A 19,982-nucleotide genomic window follows, 5' to 3' on the forward strand; every position below is an offset into this window, starting at 1 on the left:
AACACAACGGGCAGTGAAAGCGGATTGAGGGATGGCCGCCTATTGCTTACCTGTCAAAGCATTTTCAGTCGAAACAGTTTTAATACTCTCCTCCCCCTCACTCATGACTCAGCAATACCCCCCAAGAAATCATCGGGATGCCCATGGATCCTGTGACCATGGATGGAGAAGTGGAAGTCGGCCAACAAGAGTCCCAAACTCGAGTTGGGCAGAGACTGGCACATCACTCAAGTTAAACGGAAACTAGTTTGATAAATTAAACTCGCACAGAGGATGTGTCACATCCAATGTGGTGGCGGCAAAAGGGCAACAGTCACAGGGACTTTCTTCAGTAGGCTTTGAGGTTTTCGTAAATCAGTTTAAAAAAAAAGTGCAGCCTGCTTGGAGCAACAGTAGTACGTTTAAACATGAGCATTTTTTTTCCAGGGAGAAAAGTTTGGTAACTACATGTTTTATGTTACTAAAAAGCAGCCTAATTTCCCTACAAAAGAAAGAAAGAAGAAGAAGAAAAGCTCATTTTTGAAGAGCACAGACCTATGCTGTCTGTTTGAAGTGGTCATGGGGATGGGAATCACCTCGCTCTTTCAAAGCTTCAATCTCATCCTGTAGCTCCTGGAGCGTGTGTGTTGGTGGGTTTTGTAGTGAGGCTGCAGGAAGTCTATATATAATTTTGCGGTGAACACAGCCAGCCCACCCATTACCACCCCACTCAACCTTAAATCTGTGCTAGTTATGTGGTTGAGCTACCAGAATAAGAAATTACACTCTGTTTGCATCGCAAGTGCACCTGTGTGAGCGCCGTTTTACAGAACTTTAAAAACCTCAAAAAATGCCGCAAGATAATTTAAGGGGTCGCATAAGTATGAAGGCTGGAAATAATAAATAAGTTTCTACACAAATGTATGCTTTTACTAATTTTATAATGTATTTTAATTCTACGTTTGAAACTCTGAAAGTAAAGCTTTTCTGTAGCTATAAAAAGTACAATGTTACAAAGTTACTGGGTCTGAGTGTGCAGAGGAGCGGCTCTACAGAATATATTTGTTAATTTTCGATTAGCATCCTACACTAACTGTTAATGTGCATGCAAATGATGTATGTTGATCACTGTTTTACAATTACTGTAAGATACTGTTGCCAGTCAACCACAAAATTACAGGGATGATCATACAGCATGAATTAACTGGAGCAAAATTCTTTTCCTCTGTAAAATATTTTTTTCTCTAGTTTATGAAGCTTAAACTATTCACAATTAAGTACTTTAATGTTTGACTTGAATATAGATCATAATTAGCCCATACTCGGACTCTACATTTTATAATGAAACTTTTTCACTTTTAGCTGTGCAGTCTTTCCAAGGAGACAGATTGAACTTGCAAAAGCATTTGCAAACTTTAAACCCAAGGCCATCAGCAAAATGTTTTAAAGCACAACAATTATGTTTGCTAGATTGTTGCCAATTCAGCACAGCAATATAATGAGGAATAAAAGTTATTATTTGCTTTCTGCCTTGCACGCTATATAGTTCCCAGCAGGTAAAGACTTTCCTCTGAGTCTATTTCAGAGCCACAGAGGCAGGCAGCAATTACAAGTCCTGTTTATCCCCCTACCTCTATTCATGGCTGGTAATCCAGGCAGGTCTGCCATCATAAACCTCTTCCACACAGTCTCTTGATTCCACAGTGACCTCTCCTCTTTACTTCACTAATTCCAGTGATTTTCACGACTTTACTGTTTTCTGATGTTTCTAGAGAATTACAAATTAAAGAAATGGAACTGCTGCTATAGTACCAATATCATTCTTCCGATTTTGCTTATTACATTATTAAGGTATCATCACCATCTAGTGGTTGCTGTACAACCTGCAAGCCTGAATCTCAAGTAAGTGTTGGCCTATCTGAGGCCTCCACAAATGAACTGCTCTTATCATGTATTGTGAAACCATGGCAAGTCATTCGAGGTACCTCATATGCACGTTTCCTTTACTTTGCATTGGTCCTTCCCGTAAGTGCTGAAAGTCCTTAAATGTGTACAGTTGCAAGGTATTAGTTCTTTTATGGGCATGTTTATGCTGCTTTGTGTGCTTTGCAGGGGAATTTCATGGTGCAAATCCTAACAAGTGTAAATCCAGTATGTTAATGGTGCTCTACTTGGAGATGCGCAAAGTAATTCTCCTGTATGCAGAGGAGCTGTTGAAAAACCCTTGGAGGCTAATGAGCAAAGAAAGAGAACAAAGAGAGACAGAATGCTACAGTCAGGAAAGGGGAAACAGGTGTATCACTGCAACTATAATCTGCTCCCATGAAGGTGGATGTTCATTTAGCTCCCCACATTTCCAAGCTTAACCTTGCATCTGAGTGTGTATGCCCTCTGCTGAGAAGTACAAGATTAGGGTTGGGGATCCAGGAGCAACAGCAGCACAAGTGAAGATCAGAGGTGGACAGTTCTCATTAACTGAAACAAGAAGCTGTTATATTGCACAGCAGTGTTGTGTTGAGTCATGAAACCTGTAATCCTCAGGGATCATGTGCAAGTTTAAATCTGAGTCATCAGGGTCATTGCCAAGTGTCAAGCAAAACTCAGTGCACTGAAATTTCATCCTGATTATCTGCTCAGAGTAAAATCAAAATATACCAATTACAAGTGATCTTAGTGAAAAAACACATTTGTGGGAGGACTTTTGTTTGCTGTCATTTATTAGACTGGATGATTCTGAAGTCTGAAGAAACAAAATATTGGTAATTTAACAATTTATTAATTCAGCACACAGGGGCCTCACTAGCATGTGTAACAGCTTGGTCACACACTGCTGTGGGATGGCATCCCATTCTTCAACCAGCATTTGTCCCAAGTCGGCCAAAGTGGTTGTGTTGGTCAGTCTGGCATGAACAGCACACTCAAGCTGATCCTACAATGTTCACTGGGGTTGAGGTTAGCCATTCCATCCTCTCATCTCCCAAATTCTGGAGATAGTCTAAGATAAACCCCACTCTGTGGGGGCGAGCGTTGCCAGCTTGGAGGATACATTTTGGTCTCAGACTGGAGATATGGGATTGCCACTGCTTGCAGAATCTCATCTTGATATCACTCTGCTTTGAAATTGCCTTCAATAATAACAAGCCTTGTCAATTTCAGTTGAATTAAGGCTCACAGAGAAGAGTTTTACCAAGTATTTAGGCTTTTTCAAAGATGCGAGAAAAATACATTTAAAGGACCCATATTTATTCTTTCCAAAGGCTTTTGCTTTTTGTTTTGCAGAGATTAGGCACCTTTTTTCTTTTAGGGATCAAGGTGCTTAAGACAACTAGCCCTTGATCTGGGGTTTTGGGGTTTATTCAGATGTTTATATGATCACCACTACTTGATCTTGAAAAGAAAAGATGTACATTCCTTCAGCAAAATGGAGGGTTGGACCCAAGGTAGAGGGCCAAGGAGAGAAATTAATAGAGCACAAAAAATGATAAATTATTGCTGTAAACTTGGTTTGGTTTGTAGCCAGATCTCTCTGAGATGTGTAGATGAAAGATGAGGGTACTCATCACATCATCCTGGCAACATTCCTGCTCACAGAGCCAAGTGGTCAGCAACGTCTTTCCAAAACAATGTCCTCATTAGTTTGGACTGTCCTCTATTGCTCTTTTTGTGCCATGTAAAAATTTCTAAGGTTTGTTGTTTTTTAAGATAACTACTGCGTAACGATAACATAACAGTTTGTCGTCGTCTCTCATTCAGTTTGGTGCAAAGATCCAGACGTTAGATTGTTTCAGTTTTCTTTTAACCACAAGGAAGGGCGTGGGCCTTCATTAAGAATGTAAAGAAAGAAAATGTCTTGTAGCTGCTTGATCAAGGGAGTTATACTATAATTATCTGTTATATTTTAGCTTAAATTTGATTTAAGTTGAAAGTTAAACTGTTTTATTCAACCTTAGCCTTACTGAAATAGAAATAATAAACTGTGCTGTTGGCTGCATGCTAGCAGAGAAATAAGCTTATGTCACACATAATGATATCTAAATCCACTTTATTCTTACATCCAGATGTACATAATCATCAATGTCACTTTCTTGTCAACATCCTCATCATCACAAGCATAACCTTCGTTGCCACACTCAAAATCATTATTTTGACTGAATTAGTAGCTTTTTTTTAGTCTTTTCAGAAGCTAAAGCTGTGATACATAAAAATAAACCATTTGGTCCTTAAATATATAGTCTAGGCAACATGGTATTAGGGGTTAAGACAGAAATGTCTTGTTGCTACCCACAAAAAACATCAAACATCATTGGAAATGGTGCTGAAACAGTGTCATAGATTGACAGAAGGAGGAGACCGCCAGTTGAACATGAGGATGATGGCAGCAAAGAGGAAAGTGTTTGGCAAACTGAGAGAAGGGAGTGAGTCTGCAAGTGTCAAAGAAACAGTTAGCGACCAGAGGTGTGAAATCAGATGAAAGGAAACTAGACAGACAAGAGATGAAAGACTAAAAAGCCAAAGGGTGAGGAAGCATACAACAGATCTACACAGAGGCACGTATTTACAATATGGGGAGCTGAGTGGAATGAAATAATTTGAGCCACAGTGCACAGTAGATCAGTATTGTGTGTCACACACACGCAAAAAACACAATTTACAGAAGCTGTCAAAGTGAACATGTAGGTTTTAAAATTGAATTGTTCAAAAACTAAACACCAAACACCTGGGACAATAAAACTACCAATGTATTTCTCCTAATAAATCAAATTCATATGTGTATCAATTTTACAGTGATTTTTTTTTCTGAAATGTTACATCATTATAATTATTTTTATTGTGATGAGAAAATATTACACTTCGGTGTAGAATGGGAGGCAAGAGGGAGTTAGTCTGGAAACCAGGAGGTGTCTGCTCTATTGCCTGTATTTTGATGTCACAGTGGACTTTCTTCCCAACAGCAACACAATTACTGTTTTTTTACATTAATAATCATTGTCACTTCATTGTTAATCAAGGTTACTTCCTGTCATGACTAAATAAAATGCTTCACAAGTATTGCTGTTTTCAATCACTTTAAACACCCCCAACCATTGCTTCCATCCAGTTTTTCTGTTTACAAACTGTATAGTGCCGCATGTTTCCCCTTCAGATTCCCTGCTTCCTCCGACAATCACTAACACAGATATGTATGTATACATTTGGATGTTTATTAGACTCTGCCACAGCAAGTGCCACCCACTCAATAGATCCATTAAGTCTATCTTCTTGATCAATGTCTTGCCTGGGAGTCACATGAATGACTGATATTCTAAGACAATCACATCCTAGAGTAAATGCAAACAAGATTATCTGTCCACATTAAACCATCCGTTGCCTGGTGCCAGCTCTCACATAAATCTGCAAATCCAGGTTCCGTTTATGGGCACTGGCTGTGAAACAAAGTACTTCTTGAAATGTTTTTCCCCTATATTCTTACATGTTTGCAGGCAGTTTGTGCCTCAATCCCTCTGAGTCTTTTCTGGTGAGTGACAGCTGAGGGTCCTTTTTCCCACCTTTAGGGGATGTGGAGTTGGCAGGGGTGGCTGCATGTGCTGTCTGGTTAGGTGTAGTGGTAGGTGCCTGAGATGTCTGGACAGGGACAGATGGTGTGTTGAGTTTCTGGGAGCTGGTAGGGGCAGTTGTTGAGGTTTGTTTTGGGGAGGGAACAGCGGCAGACTGAACATTATGAGAAGTGGTGGTGGTGATTGAGGAGATAGGAGGGGAAGAAGGGTTCGTGGAACCCTGGTTTGGTAATAGAGTTGTTGAAGATGAGGATGAGGATGAGGATGAGGATGCTGATGCGATTTGTTTGATATGGCTCAAACATGATGTGGGACTTTGAGTAAAGACTGCAGAGGTTTGCTTCACAGGATGAACAGAAAAAGTTACTTTAGGTGGAGAGCTGGTGCTAACAGGTGTCAGGGAAGGGGCAGAAGTTTGAACTGGGGCAAGTGGTGTAACTTGTTTTGGGACTTGGCTTGAGATGGGGCCTCTGAATGAGGTGGAGACAGGGGGCTGGAGACAAGGTGTTTGACTCTGGGATTTACTTGGGGAGATGCCAGACGTGGTAAGGACTGGAGATACAGACGATGTAGGAGTTAGTGTCTGGGTCGGAGTTACCATTGTGATGGTTTGAGTGGGAGTTTGGGAAGGAGTAGAAGGTCGGGTTCGAGTTGTCTGAGTGGGAGTTGGTATTGGTGAAGGGGCTGGAGTAAGGGCAGGACTGGAGCCAGACAACAGAGAAGCTGGTGGAAGTGTGTTGGATGTCTTGGATCTGGGGCTCTGGGTTGGGGAAGAGGTGACCAAAGAGGATGGAGGAGAAGAGGATGTAAGCGATGACTTGGGACAATAAGGTTGAGGTAGAGGAATTGGGGTAGAAACAGAGGATGAGGGGGGTGTGGAGGATGGAGAGGGAGAGGAAGAGCGAGGAGATGGTGTAAGGATCGGTTTGGGACGGGAAGTCGATAGTGGGCTTGCTCCTGCTGAAGGTGGGGTGGAACAGGGAGGAGGGGAGGAGGAGCGAGATGGGGTTGTTGGGATTGGCTTTGGGCGAGGTGTCTGGGAGAAAATGGCCGTAGGAGATGAAGGAGTTGGGACAGGTGATGGGGTGGCAGAAGACAGTGGAGTCTGCTTTGGAGGAGAGGAAGATGGCATAGATGCTGAGGAGGGCACATGTGCAAGTGTGGGTATAGAAACAGCAGGAGCTGTAGATTGTGAGAAAGTGGCTGTGTTTCCAGAGATAACCTGTGTTATCATGGGCTGAATAGGAATGGTGGCTTGTACTTGAGCAGTAAACGGTATATTTGTCACCAGCTGTAATGGAGGGTTGGAGGTGAGCATTCCTGCACTGCCTCCCCTAGCTAACTGCCCTGCCAGGAAAGGAGTCGCCAGCAAATTACCACCAGATGCCTTCCGATGGAGAGGAGGATGAGGCTGCACACCAGCCCAGGAACGGTGAGGCAGAGTAGGTTGTGAAGCTGACAGCAGCCTGGCCTCCTGGGTCAGCCTGCCTAATGCTGGCAGACCCTGACAGCTATTGCCACCATGACGTAACAATGCCTCTTTTGCACCCTGCGGACCAGTGTTGCCATCAGATGGGCAACTGAAAGAGGTGCTTGGGTTGGTGGTTGGTACCTTGTGGAGTGAAGGAGCTGGCCCTCCCCCTGTTGGGGTTCCAGGTGCTCCAGCAGTCATTGAGGGATGATCAGCTTGAAAGCGTGGGTTGTAATGGAGAGTCCTTCCTTGTTGTATGGAAGTTGGGACAGTAGAGGCTGGAGTGGATGGTGTTTTAGCAATCGGAGGTGATGTCACACCACTTAGAGGACCAATGGTTGAGGGGGAGGCAGGAAATCCTCCTCTTGGTGACAAACCACTCATTCCTCCCATCGCCATCATCCCAATGAGGGAGCTCACAGAGGGGCGAAGGGGCTGTAGCACAGGGGCACGAGGAGGAGAGAGAGGAAAGGAAGAGGATGGAGATGGGGAGATCAGAGGGGAAGGTAGGAAGAAAGCCCCTCCTAGAGCATGCTGCTGCTGCAGCTGCTGGAGCTGCTGTTGTTGCTGCTGCTGCTGATGCATGAGGGCAATGGCTACATTACTGGTGGCAGCTGCAGTCTGCAAGGGAGCATGAACCAGCGGTGCCCAGATGACAGGGCGTGGCCTAGGGGACACTGTGCCACTCCCTCCTATCACTCCACTTCTTCCTGCAGCAGCAGCCGCAATGGCGTCCTGCATGGCTGGCATGCTGTCATGTTTAACAATCTGCTGAACCAACATACTGTCACAGGAACCCAGACTGCCCGCTGTAAGGCCACCCCCAGCTCCTGGACCCCCCCCACCCCGGCCTCCACCACGACCCATACTGCCCCCCAGAGAACCCCCCTGGGAAGATTTCCTCAGGAGCATCGAGTTCTTTCTGCCTGTAAGGGAGAAAAATAAGAAAACATGACCACAAAAGACACAAAACCACTTAATTTCCAAAGACTATAGATGTGATAACAACTTTTAAAGACTGTGAGTATTTGAAAGTTTTGAGGCAGAAATAGGCACAAATAAGATGGTGGGACAAATTAAGCAATCAGAAACTTGTGTTACCAATACGGTCCAAACGGTCAACAGCAACTGTTTCAAAGGCACGACGCATCATTGGATGTTCCTCCAGAACCTCATTAAAGCTGTCCACACTGAGAGAGTACAAACGGCAATACGTGTCTGCACGGACGCTAGCTGTCCTCCGTCCACGAGTCAGCAAACAGATCTCTGATTATACGAAGAGAGATGATGGCAGTAGCAGAACAGGAAAAGAACACAATTAATCTATAGGTCAAACTAACCCCACACAGTGTGCTTACATAAAAGCAACCATAAAAAGAACTGCTTCCACTGTTTACTTCTGAAATGAGAAACTTAATGCCTAAAAACTTATGCCCTTTTGTCCCCTCAAAAAATTAAATGTCCTCACCTCCAAAGTAAGACCCATCACTCAGCTTGGTTTCCTTGTTGCCACGAGTCAGGACACTAACTCTTCCATGCTGGATAAAGTACATTTTGCGCCCAACGGTGCCTTCACGGATTATGAAGTCAGATGGCTGGAACACCTCAAAGCGGAGCTTGGTCAGCACAGCGGTCACAAAGTTGGGGTCAGCATTGGCAAAGAGCGGCATATTAGCCACCAGGCTCCGGCAGTTAAAGCTGACTATTTCCTAAATGAGAAGGCACAAAAGATGCAATGAGAAGGGAATGGAAGTCAAAGAGATTTACCAGAGGCAGGAGGACAGTGGGTGTTGGTGAAAATATTACGTACTTCTTTCAGAGGCTCACTAAGTTCTCCCAGGATGTTCTCCTCATCAAACATCTTTCCTTGGAAGCGATGCTCATAATACTCATGGATCTTTTGCCGCATATCTGCAGGAAGTTTATGGAAGGACATATACTGTTCCACCTGCTTGTACTGCAATAACAAAACACAAAAAACACATTCACTTTGAGAAGAAACAACATAAACTACATTTTCTTTTAAACACAATTTCCACAATTATTTTGGCTGAAAATTTGTTGAATTATTTGTTTAATCCACTGATTCTCAACTCTTTTTCTCCTTTTTAAAAACAACCTCTCTTTGAGACACTATTATATATTTTGTGATTGTGTCTTATATCACTCCATAATCTACCTTGTCACTTCTTCCAGTTATAGGAGAAAGTCAATATTTGCACTGAGAAGCAGAAATCATTAGACACCAAACCATCATGTACTCTGTGGGGTGTATTGTTGAAATGTGATTTTCACATCCACAAATGTAATTCGCTTGATATAGGATAAGCAGAAATGTGTGCACACACCATAAATGCTATTTTCATGACAATACTGGATGCTTTGAAAGGCACTCGATTATTCCACTAAAATCTGTACATTCAGTGATCATACACATGTTATCAGGGATATATGTACTGTAAATAAGAAGTGAGTTTTATTTAACTGTGCAGTCAACAAGTGAATTAAAGATTTTTTTCTCAACATTTACCCATAAGTGGCAACGTCCCAAAAAATAAAAAAAGCAGTTATTTCATAAACGTTTTGGTTTATGAAATAAGAGGCAGACAAGAGCAAGAGAGACCAGGGTCTACTGCACCAGTCAGGACCCCAGGTGCCATCTGTGCAAAGAAGTCCAAGAACAGTACAACATATCAGCAGGGTGTAAGTTGTCAGGAGAAATGGCATTTATGCAGCACCATAACCAAGTGGCTAGTTTAGTGAAACATTTGGGTTGGAAATCTTAAATTCACATGATAATGCCTCCAAAGATGGTGAAGAACGACAAAACTAAAAGCCTGTGAGACTCTCACATCCAGAATGACAAACTGGTAACAAACCAGTACATTGTGCCATTCTGTCAACAAATCACAAAGGAAGGCTGAGGTGATAGATGTCCTGAATGACTGAAACATCAGAGGCTGTTAAAGAATGTGAAAAAGAAATATTTAAAGATGTGGAGAGTGAAGGCGAAAGGTAGTTAGCACAGTAAGGTAAATGACCTCTAAACTGGGAGAGAGGTCCCAACAGATCCAAGAAACACCATCAGATATTTTTGTCCAGACAAAGGTCAGCCCTATATGATACTGTGTAGAACCATCAGGCTTTTAATTAGCTGGATGCCAGGCAACCTGGATACTCCTGTGATCATGACTCTTACAAGAAATCAGAAAAACATCAACATGAAAAATTTAGGGAAAATCCTGTTTTAAAATTTACATTACAATCTCTTCATACACTGGAAATAATGAACCAATTCGTACTCCTTAACAATGTAATCCTTAACAAAAACACCTGGAAAAAAATAATAAAGAAATTAAAAGAATAAAAACGTAATAAAAAGAAAGCCAAATATTAATTAGTTTTAGCCTTTAAGAGCTGAAGACTTACCATCTTTCTGAAGCATTTGCAATTTCAGAACTTTTGTGTTCAAGTACTTTGAACTCTGTCAAATTATAAAAAATGATTGGTCAATTAATGAAAACTAACAACATAACGCTCACAATAATGGTTAGTGGCAGAACCAGATGGATCATGTCTTCACTTTTGGAAATATATAGTGAAAGATGCTTATAACAACAGATGGATGAGAGTCATGTTTCACCTTCTCCTGATACTGTCGACGTGAAGAGTCCAGTGACTGTATGAGTGCGGTGGCGTGGCCGATGAACATGGCGTAGCAGGTGGCACCCACGATCATACTGAGCATGGTGAGCCAAACATCAGTCATCCCCTCTGGAGCCTGGGCACCATACCCAATACACAACATGTGGCTCATGGCTTTGAACAGAGCATAGGAGTATTGCACACCCCATGTGTCGTTCTGTGAGGGGGACACAGACAGAAACATGTTCAGAGTGGTAATTACTGAGGCACGTGGTTATTGAATGGTTCTTAAATTAGTCATGTTACAGGAGCTTTTTCCCCTCAGAGGCACTGAGACACAACTCCTCAGGAAATACAACTGAGATCATAACAACTTGCAGCAGAGCAATTTAACAATCAAAGCCTTCTCTGACTTCTAACAAAGCAAAACTCTGAAAGCACTCAGGCAATGAAAAGGTACTAAAAATACAAAGAACAATAAATGTGTGCACCCATTGTTTAACGTGTGAGTCCAATTATCCCAAGATGCTAGTGGTGGAGCGGATAAGGGACTTTCTCTGGGGAAAATCCTAGCATCAGTCTGCTTAGCAACAATCACTCATGGCAACCAGTGAGACATGAGTCAGCTGTTAATGCAAGTGTGCCTCTACATCCACGGAATAAGCTTTCCACTGTTTGCGTGCATTCACACCTCCACCTGATCTCAGTTGAGGTTTCTAATTAAAGAATTTTTTTCATCTTTATAATGACAATAGTCAATCTTATTCCAGCCAGACATGTTGCTGCATGAGCCAATTAACACAGATAAGGTGGAAAGCATGTCATATCTGATAAACAGCCACAGTGTACACACACAGACAAAACCAGCTTCTTTCAGAGTCTCTGCTCTGCCTTCATCTGAAATATTCTGCACACTGCTCAAAGCTCAGATAGTGCTTTGTGTGGATCATTCAGTGCAGCCTGAATGTCCTGTTTTTTGTTCATGTAACAATAAAATCTTCCACATTGACGCACTTAGAATAATGCTCTTGAATTAAAACTCCCAGATGGAGACTTACCACCATCAGGTTCTTAGAAACCCAGCAGTCAGGAGGGAAGTCCTGCAGCATGGGGACCAGAAACTGGAGACAGCCATCCCAGTGGCACAGCAGCAGCATCATACCAATCAGGTTTACAATCCTCACCATTGCACTGGCAAGGTCATAGGTCATATGGAAGATCTGAGGGGAAGTATTGTGGAGAAGAATGAAGAAGGGGGTCTAATAAGCATGTGGATTTAACCTAATTTCTTTAAAACATGGTCTATGACAAGAAATGTAATTTTGATAAGTCATGCCTGAAACAGCTTTTGTCTGTGCCTCTCACCTCCTCCCATTGGTGGATGTAGCGGATGAGCCTGGACAGGCGGAGCAGTCGAAGCAAGCTCAGGATTTTGGTAAAACGGACTATGCGCAGTGCCCTCGCAGTCCTGTAGACCTCTGAGTCCAGACTGTCCACCATCAGGAAGATGTAATCCACTGGGATAGATGACACAAAGTCCACAAGGAACCAGCTCTTCAGGTAGTTCTGGCGGATCGCCCTGAGTTGAGGAAGATGGAAAACTAGTGACACGCTTAATTTGGCAGTGTAGCTTTGTGGAAGTGAATCCAACATTTGCCTGGCATGAGACACCCCTGATCAATATCCAGCAGCTACACACTGGAGCTTGAACAAAGCTGTGCTACGTCACCTTTCCACATCTCAAATAAAAATTTGTTTGAGCAGACACCCAAGAGACGGCTAGAAGAGCAAATTTAAATATAGGGTAGCAGGTTTGCTGTGTTCATATTTTAGCCTGCACACAAATGCAGTACGCCAACGCAACAATGCACACACAAATGCTCCTACTGACCTGGGATCAAGCAATATCTCTGTGCTGTCTTCCTTGACAATGCCAGTTCTGAAGTTGAGAACCAAGTCAACCATAAAGAGAGTGTCAGAGACCACATTGAAGATGATCCAAGAAGGGGTGTTCTCATCTCGAAAGAAGGTGATGCCTACTGGCAGGACGATTAAGTTGCCCATCATCAACAGTAACATCAACAGGTCCCAGTAAAATCTAGAAAAATAAAGATGGAAAGTTACTCATCCTTTGTACTTTTTAAAGTCTAAATTAACTAAAAGTCTAAGATGTGTTCTTTAGATTGGTTGTACTTATATATTATTATGTTATTTTCATGTTTTTCTGTATTTTTAACTATTTTCTAGAGTTTCAAACAATACACTGTGATAGTCCTAACAGGTTTTTAGATTAATTATGATTTTCAGTCTAATACCAGCTGGCCCTGCAATGGTATTATCAGTGCTTGTTATTGGGCCGTAGTACCCATTCTTAGAGAGGTGGGTTGATGATTATCTCCATTTCACTTTCCTGTAATACCTTTGGTGAACCTCATAGTTGTAGTAGCAAAACTTTACCCCTTGAAAGTTGGAACTTGCACCTGCTCTAGTGTAAACTACTGCACTATAGCCAGAAGAAGTGTACTTCTAACTTTGTTGTGCTGAACGTATACGGAATAAATCTTTCTGTAATTCAAATGAAGTTTCAATAAAGTTAAAAGGCAAATATCTGAGCAGGAGCTCTCAAAGATTAAACATCTGGAGACAGGTTATCTTCCAGAAACGCTGGAACATTAATGCACATGGAGAGTGCAATCATTGGTTTCTTTTTTCAAAACCTACAATTTTTGTCAAACATGTAGTGGAAAAGTGAGTGTATTTTTCTGGATATGTATGTTGATGTGAATTTTTTCTCTAAATCAACTTCCTGCTAACTGTTAAAGCTTGACTATGATCAAGGGAATTGTGTAGTGGTGGAAATTAGTAGATCCACCAGGACTTTTTTATCCTTGCAAAATCCAGTGCCATCATGAAACACATCATTTCTCATAAAAATCAAACAAAGCTTAACTGAACTGGGAAAAAGAGACAACCAACAAGTGGCAGAGGGAGGCAAGTCATCAGTAACCTTGGGAGGTGTCATTAATCTGTATTTCATGCTGGAGGACATCACTCTGTGAGGTAGCCTATTTCCACCAAAAAGCTGGAAATCAGTCATGTCATTTAGATGCTGAAAGTGATTAAAGTATGACAGAAGAGCTGATCCAATCATCTTGAAACAATTCCTGTTGTCTCTGTTTTTCTCTCTTCTAATCCCCTTATCCATCTCCATTACTTGCTTATTCCCTGCTGCTCTTTCTCATCTATACATTCACTGTATCTTGAGAAACTACACTCAAGCCCTATAGTCAATAGCAATGAGCACTAATTTAGTAACACAATCTCATGGTGTGATGCTACCACCAGACTGATGAAGATTAAGCATGCATGACTCATCACTCTGCCATACACACACACTCGCCTCTCAGACTTTGTCACTTAAACTGACAGATGTATCACTTCATGAGCACTGGCAATAAATACAGGGATTATTTACTGCCACACACAAACAAACAATGCTTGCTGTAACAGAGATGGAGATTTATTTCTGACCTCGAGAACAGCCTTGTTGATTCTTATCATAGGGAACAAATCAGTAAATCACATCATGCCTCATGTTTTAATGTCTGCCAGCACTTTTCATATCTGTAGACAATGACATTGCTCTAAATATTTTGGGTTTTAGAGTGTTGCTCTATACATACATTTTCAAGCAAATTAGTTTGTTGAATGAGTTCATTGAGAAAATAAATGGCAAATTCATGGATAAAATAAAAAAAAAAAAATATATATATATATATATTTAAATAAATAAATAAATAAAAAATATCAGTTATCCCAGCTCTGCTCCACATCAGAAAACACAGTCGAATTTTAATGAAAAAATACTTTAACTATAGCTCAAAACTATTTTTACAGTATAGTTAACTTGTTCACAATGTCACTTAAGAAATTTACCCTCTCAACCCCTTAAATGATTTAAGTGACCGTTTGAGGCTTAAACATATTCTATTTTGTTTTGTAACAAAAACTAAAAACTAAAGAAATCTTGATAAATCTTAATAAAACCCTTACTGTGGTTCCACCTCCACCAGCAGTAAAATGCACCAGTTAAGGAGGAGTGCAACAAATCTTAAAGCGCAAAACCCCATCCACTGACTAAGATTTGTAATCCAATAAGTTATACAAAGCCTATCTACCTGAGGGAAAGTGGAGCCTCCAGCTTGCCCTCTGTATTAGAGGCAGTGCTGCTGGCACCATGACAAAATGCTAAAAGTCAAAGCAGACAACATCTGCATAAGGGCTGACACTGCAGGCAAAATAAAAAAAAGAACACTAGTGCAACATAACATAGCAAGACCACCTCCTCTGGCTCACTGATGGCTTGGAGCAAATAAATCAAGTTCCTAGAAAGTGATGCCACAACGCTGTGAAACCAAACATGATGAACATCTTAAAATCATTCAAGCAGATTCTCTCAAAGTTCACTGTTCACACAGGAGGCCACTTAAAGGAAGAGGACAAAGTGTCTTGAGCTAGTTGGATGTAAAGAATTTGTATTGTAGGTCATTCTGAGGCAGTGAAAGTTGCCTTAGGGAGCTCATAGATCCAAGATGGCACATTACTACCTTGGTCTCCTGGCTGTGGATGCCCCATTAACTTCATAACATGTCACTCATTTAAATTAAGCCATTTTACTTCTAACAGAACAAGTTTTATCTTCTAGTTCTGGCACTTTTATGTAAGTGTTTCCTATCTTCTTACTCCCACAACAGATTATAAAAGGTATAAAAATGACTCATTTGAAAGATATAGACAACTGACAAAGGTTTAAGTGAGAGTTAATCTAATCTGAACAGCTGTAATATTTTGATTTGCTGGATAACATCATATTATGACGCTGTACTTTGATCACCTTCTCTGGACTAGATATTGATGTCGTCTCTGATTTTGAAAGCTGACTCTAGCTGTGAACGAGGAAAACAAAACAAAAACATGGCAAATAAAAAATTTATATAAAGGAAAAAATATATATAGTCTGTCAGGTTAAGTACCTGACAAAACCATATTTCTGATCTCCTAACTTAAACTGGACTGTTGATGTGGTGCACCAGGCAGGCAGATGTGTGTGCACCTGCGTGTGGTGTGCACACATCAGCTACACGCAGGTACTCACTTATGCACATACACATAAGAATTGCAAATGCAATCAAAGCGGCTCTTTATGGCCTCATCAGTATTCCACTCTTAATATGAACAGGTGCTGGAGGATAACTGACCTGCATCTACCTGCTCTGCTGTTGTCAAACTACTAATTTTACTGTAATTGAGGCCAAGTGTCTCCTTAGTGGTCTGTGATTGGCTCCTTGTTTGCAGTTGGCCAGATGTCAGTTCCACTCATCATCCTGACAGACAAGAAGACAAACAAGCACAACGGCAACCGGCTACTGGATGTCGCTATATGTGTAAAGCCTGTGTACAGAAGTCTCAGATTTTCTTCCCCTCGTCTGCCCCTTGTTTTGTATTCCAATGGGTGCAGCAGCAACGTTTCGTTTTGTAATGAGGTGCAGAAAGTGCCAGCTTATCAGCAGATTAAATGATGACGCAAAATACACACTCACAGAGGCATACACATTAATACACATACACTAATAAGCCCGTGTCCTCAAGGTTGATGTCAGAAAAATACACTTTCAGGTGCTTTTGAGCTCATCCGTCGTCTCACAAAATTCTTCTTCAGGTGTCACTTCACTCTACAGGTGCTTAAATAAAAAGTTAGAGTAGTAAATTATGCATAAAGAATACTTAACTTGCATAATTTAAAACACAATCTGTTATAAAGAAAAATAGGAATCAGTTGTCATGCTCAAACAGCATAATCGGGATTATTAACGTCCTCCCGTAAAGATCAATAAGTGCAGGAGGACCTGAGATTTAAAGGGCTCATAAATCCATACACACCCCTTCATCTGTCCTTCCTTTCTTCTACTCACTGACCTCATTCATCATTTCACCTGTAAGCAGTTCCTTAAGCAGCACTTGGGAGTAATCCTCGCATTGACAGACAATATAAAAATGACAGTCTATGTGTGCCTGTGTGTGGCTGATGAGATAAAAGTGGGCCAGGAGCCTTGGGGAACAAGTCATCCATTGTGGCTGCAGTCTGTCTGGAGATTATGAATGTTGCCACTCCCTTTGCTGTCCACCTGCACATGTTGAGAGTGTGCAGCAAGCATGGTCTCTTGATGCTCAAGGAGCAGTCCTGTCTGTTATTACATAACTTATCAGTGACTGATACCTGTCTACAGTAGAATTTGTAAGGGTGCATTTAAACTAGCCTCAAATAGATGTTCATACAATTCTTTCACAGACTTATCTCTGTCTAAACAAAATGGGAGGCCAAATTTGCAAATTTAAGTCTCTCACTAACATGAAACCAAAAATTACCATCTATAAAGGTATCTTTTTTCTCCTTAAGATTGTTGTTCTCATGTAACAGAGAAATAGGAATTCATGTGTGAAGTTACCAGCAGGGAGTGATATGCTGGGTCCATCCTCTGCTCTCATAAAATCATATAACATTTAGTTTAATTGACATGGATGACATTTTAATCCTCCGGGCTAAATTTGTCCTCCTAATTTGCATCTCCTCGCCTCTTTTTCCTTTTAATTGTGAAACAGGTTTTTTCTGGAAAATAAAAAGCTGCAAATATCCACAGTACAGTTACTTTTGTTGCCATCTTCCCATTATTGAATTATGTCTGTCCTTCAGTCCTTGTCACTTTCCCACTATTTCAATAACCATCTCAGTCTTTATGTTCTTTCAAAAGACTTAATCTTTTTTATTCATCTGCTCCTGTTTCCCCCAGACACTAACATCCAACCTTCGCCTCACTTCTTTTACACTACTTGGCCCTAAGCAAAAGGCCTATATATTTAGCATATTGCGTGTCTTTCAGTTATCCTCCTCCAGCCATTTCAACCATTAACCACTGATGATGTTGCTGAATGCATGAACACATCATCTGTTTTCCTTCCTTCTCCTGTCTCTTCTTAAGTGTCTATCATTATCTTTCAAGTGCACTATTTAAAGTGAACTATTTCCAGGTATTTGAACCATTTTACTACCACAAAAAGCATTATCAGTCTTTCCTGTGCTACAAATGGCACTTATTTCACAAACCAACATTAGAGTAACAGGTTGCATGCTGTGGAGTGCGTGTAAAGACTGCGTACCTAAAGTCACTGTAAGGGTGTATGATCCACGCTCCTGCCGATTTCAGTCTTTCCTGCTCGAGAGCCACAGCTTTATGAGACCCGAACATGCGCAAGCTGAACTTGTTGACCCCAGGCTGAAGCATGGCTCCAAACTGTCTCTGGATGAAAGTGCTCTGGTTTGAGTTGCTGTAGTCCTCCCCGTCCAGCCCCATGCCAAACCCACCGAACCCAGAATGACCCACCATCTCAGGAGTCCCCGCTGCATTGGTATTGCAAGCCGTGGTGGTGGTTGTCTCTGCGCCTGTGGCCACCACCATAACTCCAGTCCCGGTGGACGAGGTGGAGGCTAGGGCTGTGCGGGCAAAGCCAACTGAGCGCGAGGGAGGGTGGGCTATGGCAGAGGAGGAGGACGGTGGCGGTAGGGGCACGGGGGTGGTCGGGGTGCCCGCTGTGCGAAAGGGAAGCCCATCCCTGGTTGATGAACTCATGATGGAGGGGCGGCGGCCGCGTCCACCTGAGGAGGTGGTGCTGTCTGCCCCGAAGGAACCCTTCTCTCCTTCCAGTGAGGCCTGGGACAGCCTGTAGCCCGGAGAAGGTAAGCTGCCCTTACTGCGTCTCTTCGAGTCCCCCCCATTACGTCTGGGCAGGCTGTCACCACCAGAGCCCCCGGCGCTTCCAGGGGTACCCACTCCTCCTACCACCCCATCCATCCCAACTCAGGGAAAAGGAGGGATGGGGGGAGCGGAGGGGGGTGTAACGTGTAGGCTGACTCCAACCCTCTCTGGAAAGAAGCTATTTAAAATTGTTGCTTTGTCTAAATTGTCCTACATAGGTCAGAATGTCACTGTCAGTGGTACTATACGAAAGAAAAAAAGGAGGGGGGAGTGTCCAGTCTCCATTCATTCTCCTGGAGCTGACAGCTCACACCTCCGCCGTCTCCCTGGCAATGTGGCCATCCTTACCTCAGTGCCCTTGGAAATGCCCCCATGCAGACATTGAATCCTTTGCCCTGCCGGTGTGACGCCAGCAGCCCCACTTTTCCTCCCCTTAAAGAGTCTCAATTGTCCTTACAGATGTTTCTGCATCATTCCTCCTTCCTCGTCCTTGAAACACTGCTCTCCGCCCGAGGCCCTCCCTCTCCTCTCCACAGCCGCCCTCAACGCTCCGACGCCGGTCATATTGGCACCGGTTTCCTGGTCTATTGTAGATAACAGCGCTTGACGCTCATTGGCCGTCGCTGTCCTGCTGTGTAGCCGTTATGTCCATACTCCTCACACTATTTTATTTTATTTTTTTCAACATGTATTATGTAAGATATGTTTGGGGCGGCATGTTGGTAAAATGGGGAGCAAACATCTGAGGATGAATGACAAGGACGCTTGATCAGAATGGATGCGTTGTCAATGGACATGAGGAACGCACATTATGGGCATACACTCCGAGGCGCACTGGCTCATTCTAACAGAACACCCAGAAACGCGCACACAAAAAACGGACCATCGGAGACAGACGCAGCGGCAGAGAGAACTCAAATTAACCTAAAATTTAGCCCATGCTGTCACGGAGTCCACGCCACGCTTTCATTTTCTGTATCCGAAAGGAAAAGCCACCTTTATAATGATGGAAGGCGCGCCGAAATACCGTTTCCCTCGTGAATCAAGCGCTCAGACAGAGACGGTGACAGCGGTGTTTCACAAACTAAAGCCAGAATCAATATGACGTTTCAAACATTGTGTTCTCTCAGCCGCCGGTATCATTCCCACTTCTGTCGACTTTCAATGACATTGTGTCCAGGTTTCAGCCGTGTCCTTTCTCCTTTTACTGTACCGAGGGAAGATGAAAGCTTCTACATGTATGACAGAAGAACTACTCCAATGTAAATCGATGCGCGCAGACGGATGATTAAAGGCTCCTCATAAAGAAAAGAATAAAACAACTTGTTGAGCATTTAAGATTCTTCACGGTCTGTTCAGAGCGGATAAAGTTACCGCTGAATTCACTCTTCTCCTAACTCCCTTCAGAGGTCGAGCAGGCACGTCCACAGAGGCGCACTCCGCATGCAAATGACATATTAAATAAATAAATGTGCATATAAAGGTCTGAATCTAATCGGCCTGTTACCATGGCATCCGCAT

At 42.4% G+C, this 19,982-nt stretch overlaps 1 protein-coding gene across 1 annotated transcript; it reads right to left on the bottom strand.

Annotated features, from left to right (window-relative positions):
• Positions 1-4,638: 4,638 nt before the first annotated feature.
• On the bottom strand, positions 4,639-19,968 carry LOC121642450 (potassium/sodium hyperpolarization-activated cyclic nucleotide-gated channel 1-like). The gene is made up of 9 exons (XM_041989199.1): positions 17,866-19,968; positions 12,542-12,748; positions 12,016-12,229; positions 11,709-11,870; positions 10,649-10,867; positions 8,816-8,962; positions 8,474-8,714; positions 8,107-8,271; positions 4,639-7,931 (listed from the first exon to the last, which is right to left on the bottom strand). Exons 1-9 carry the CDS (start codon positions 18,555-18,557, stop codon positions 5,446-5,448), a joined length of 4,533 nt encoding a protein of 1,510 aa, XP_041845133.1. The 5' UTR covers positions 18,558-19,968; the 3' UTR covers positions 4,639-5,445.
• Positions 19,969-19,982: the final 14 nt, after the last annotated feature.

The sequence above is a fragment of the Melanotaenia boesemani genome, chromosome 6, assembly GCF_017639745.1.
Source record: "Melanotaenia boesemani isolate fMelBoe1 chromosome 6, fMelBoe1.pri, whole genome shotgun sequence".
Classification (NCBI taxonomy): Eukaryota; Metazoa; Chordata; class Actinopteri; order Atheriniformes; family Melanotaeniidae; genus Melanotaenia; species Melanotaenia boesemani.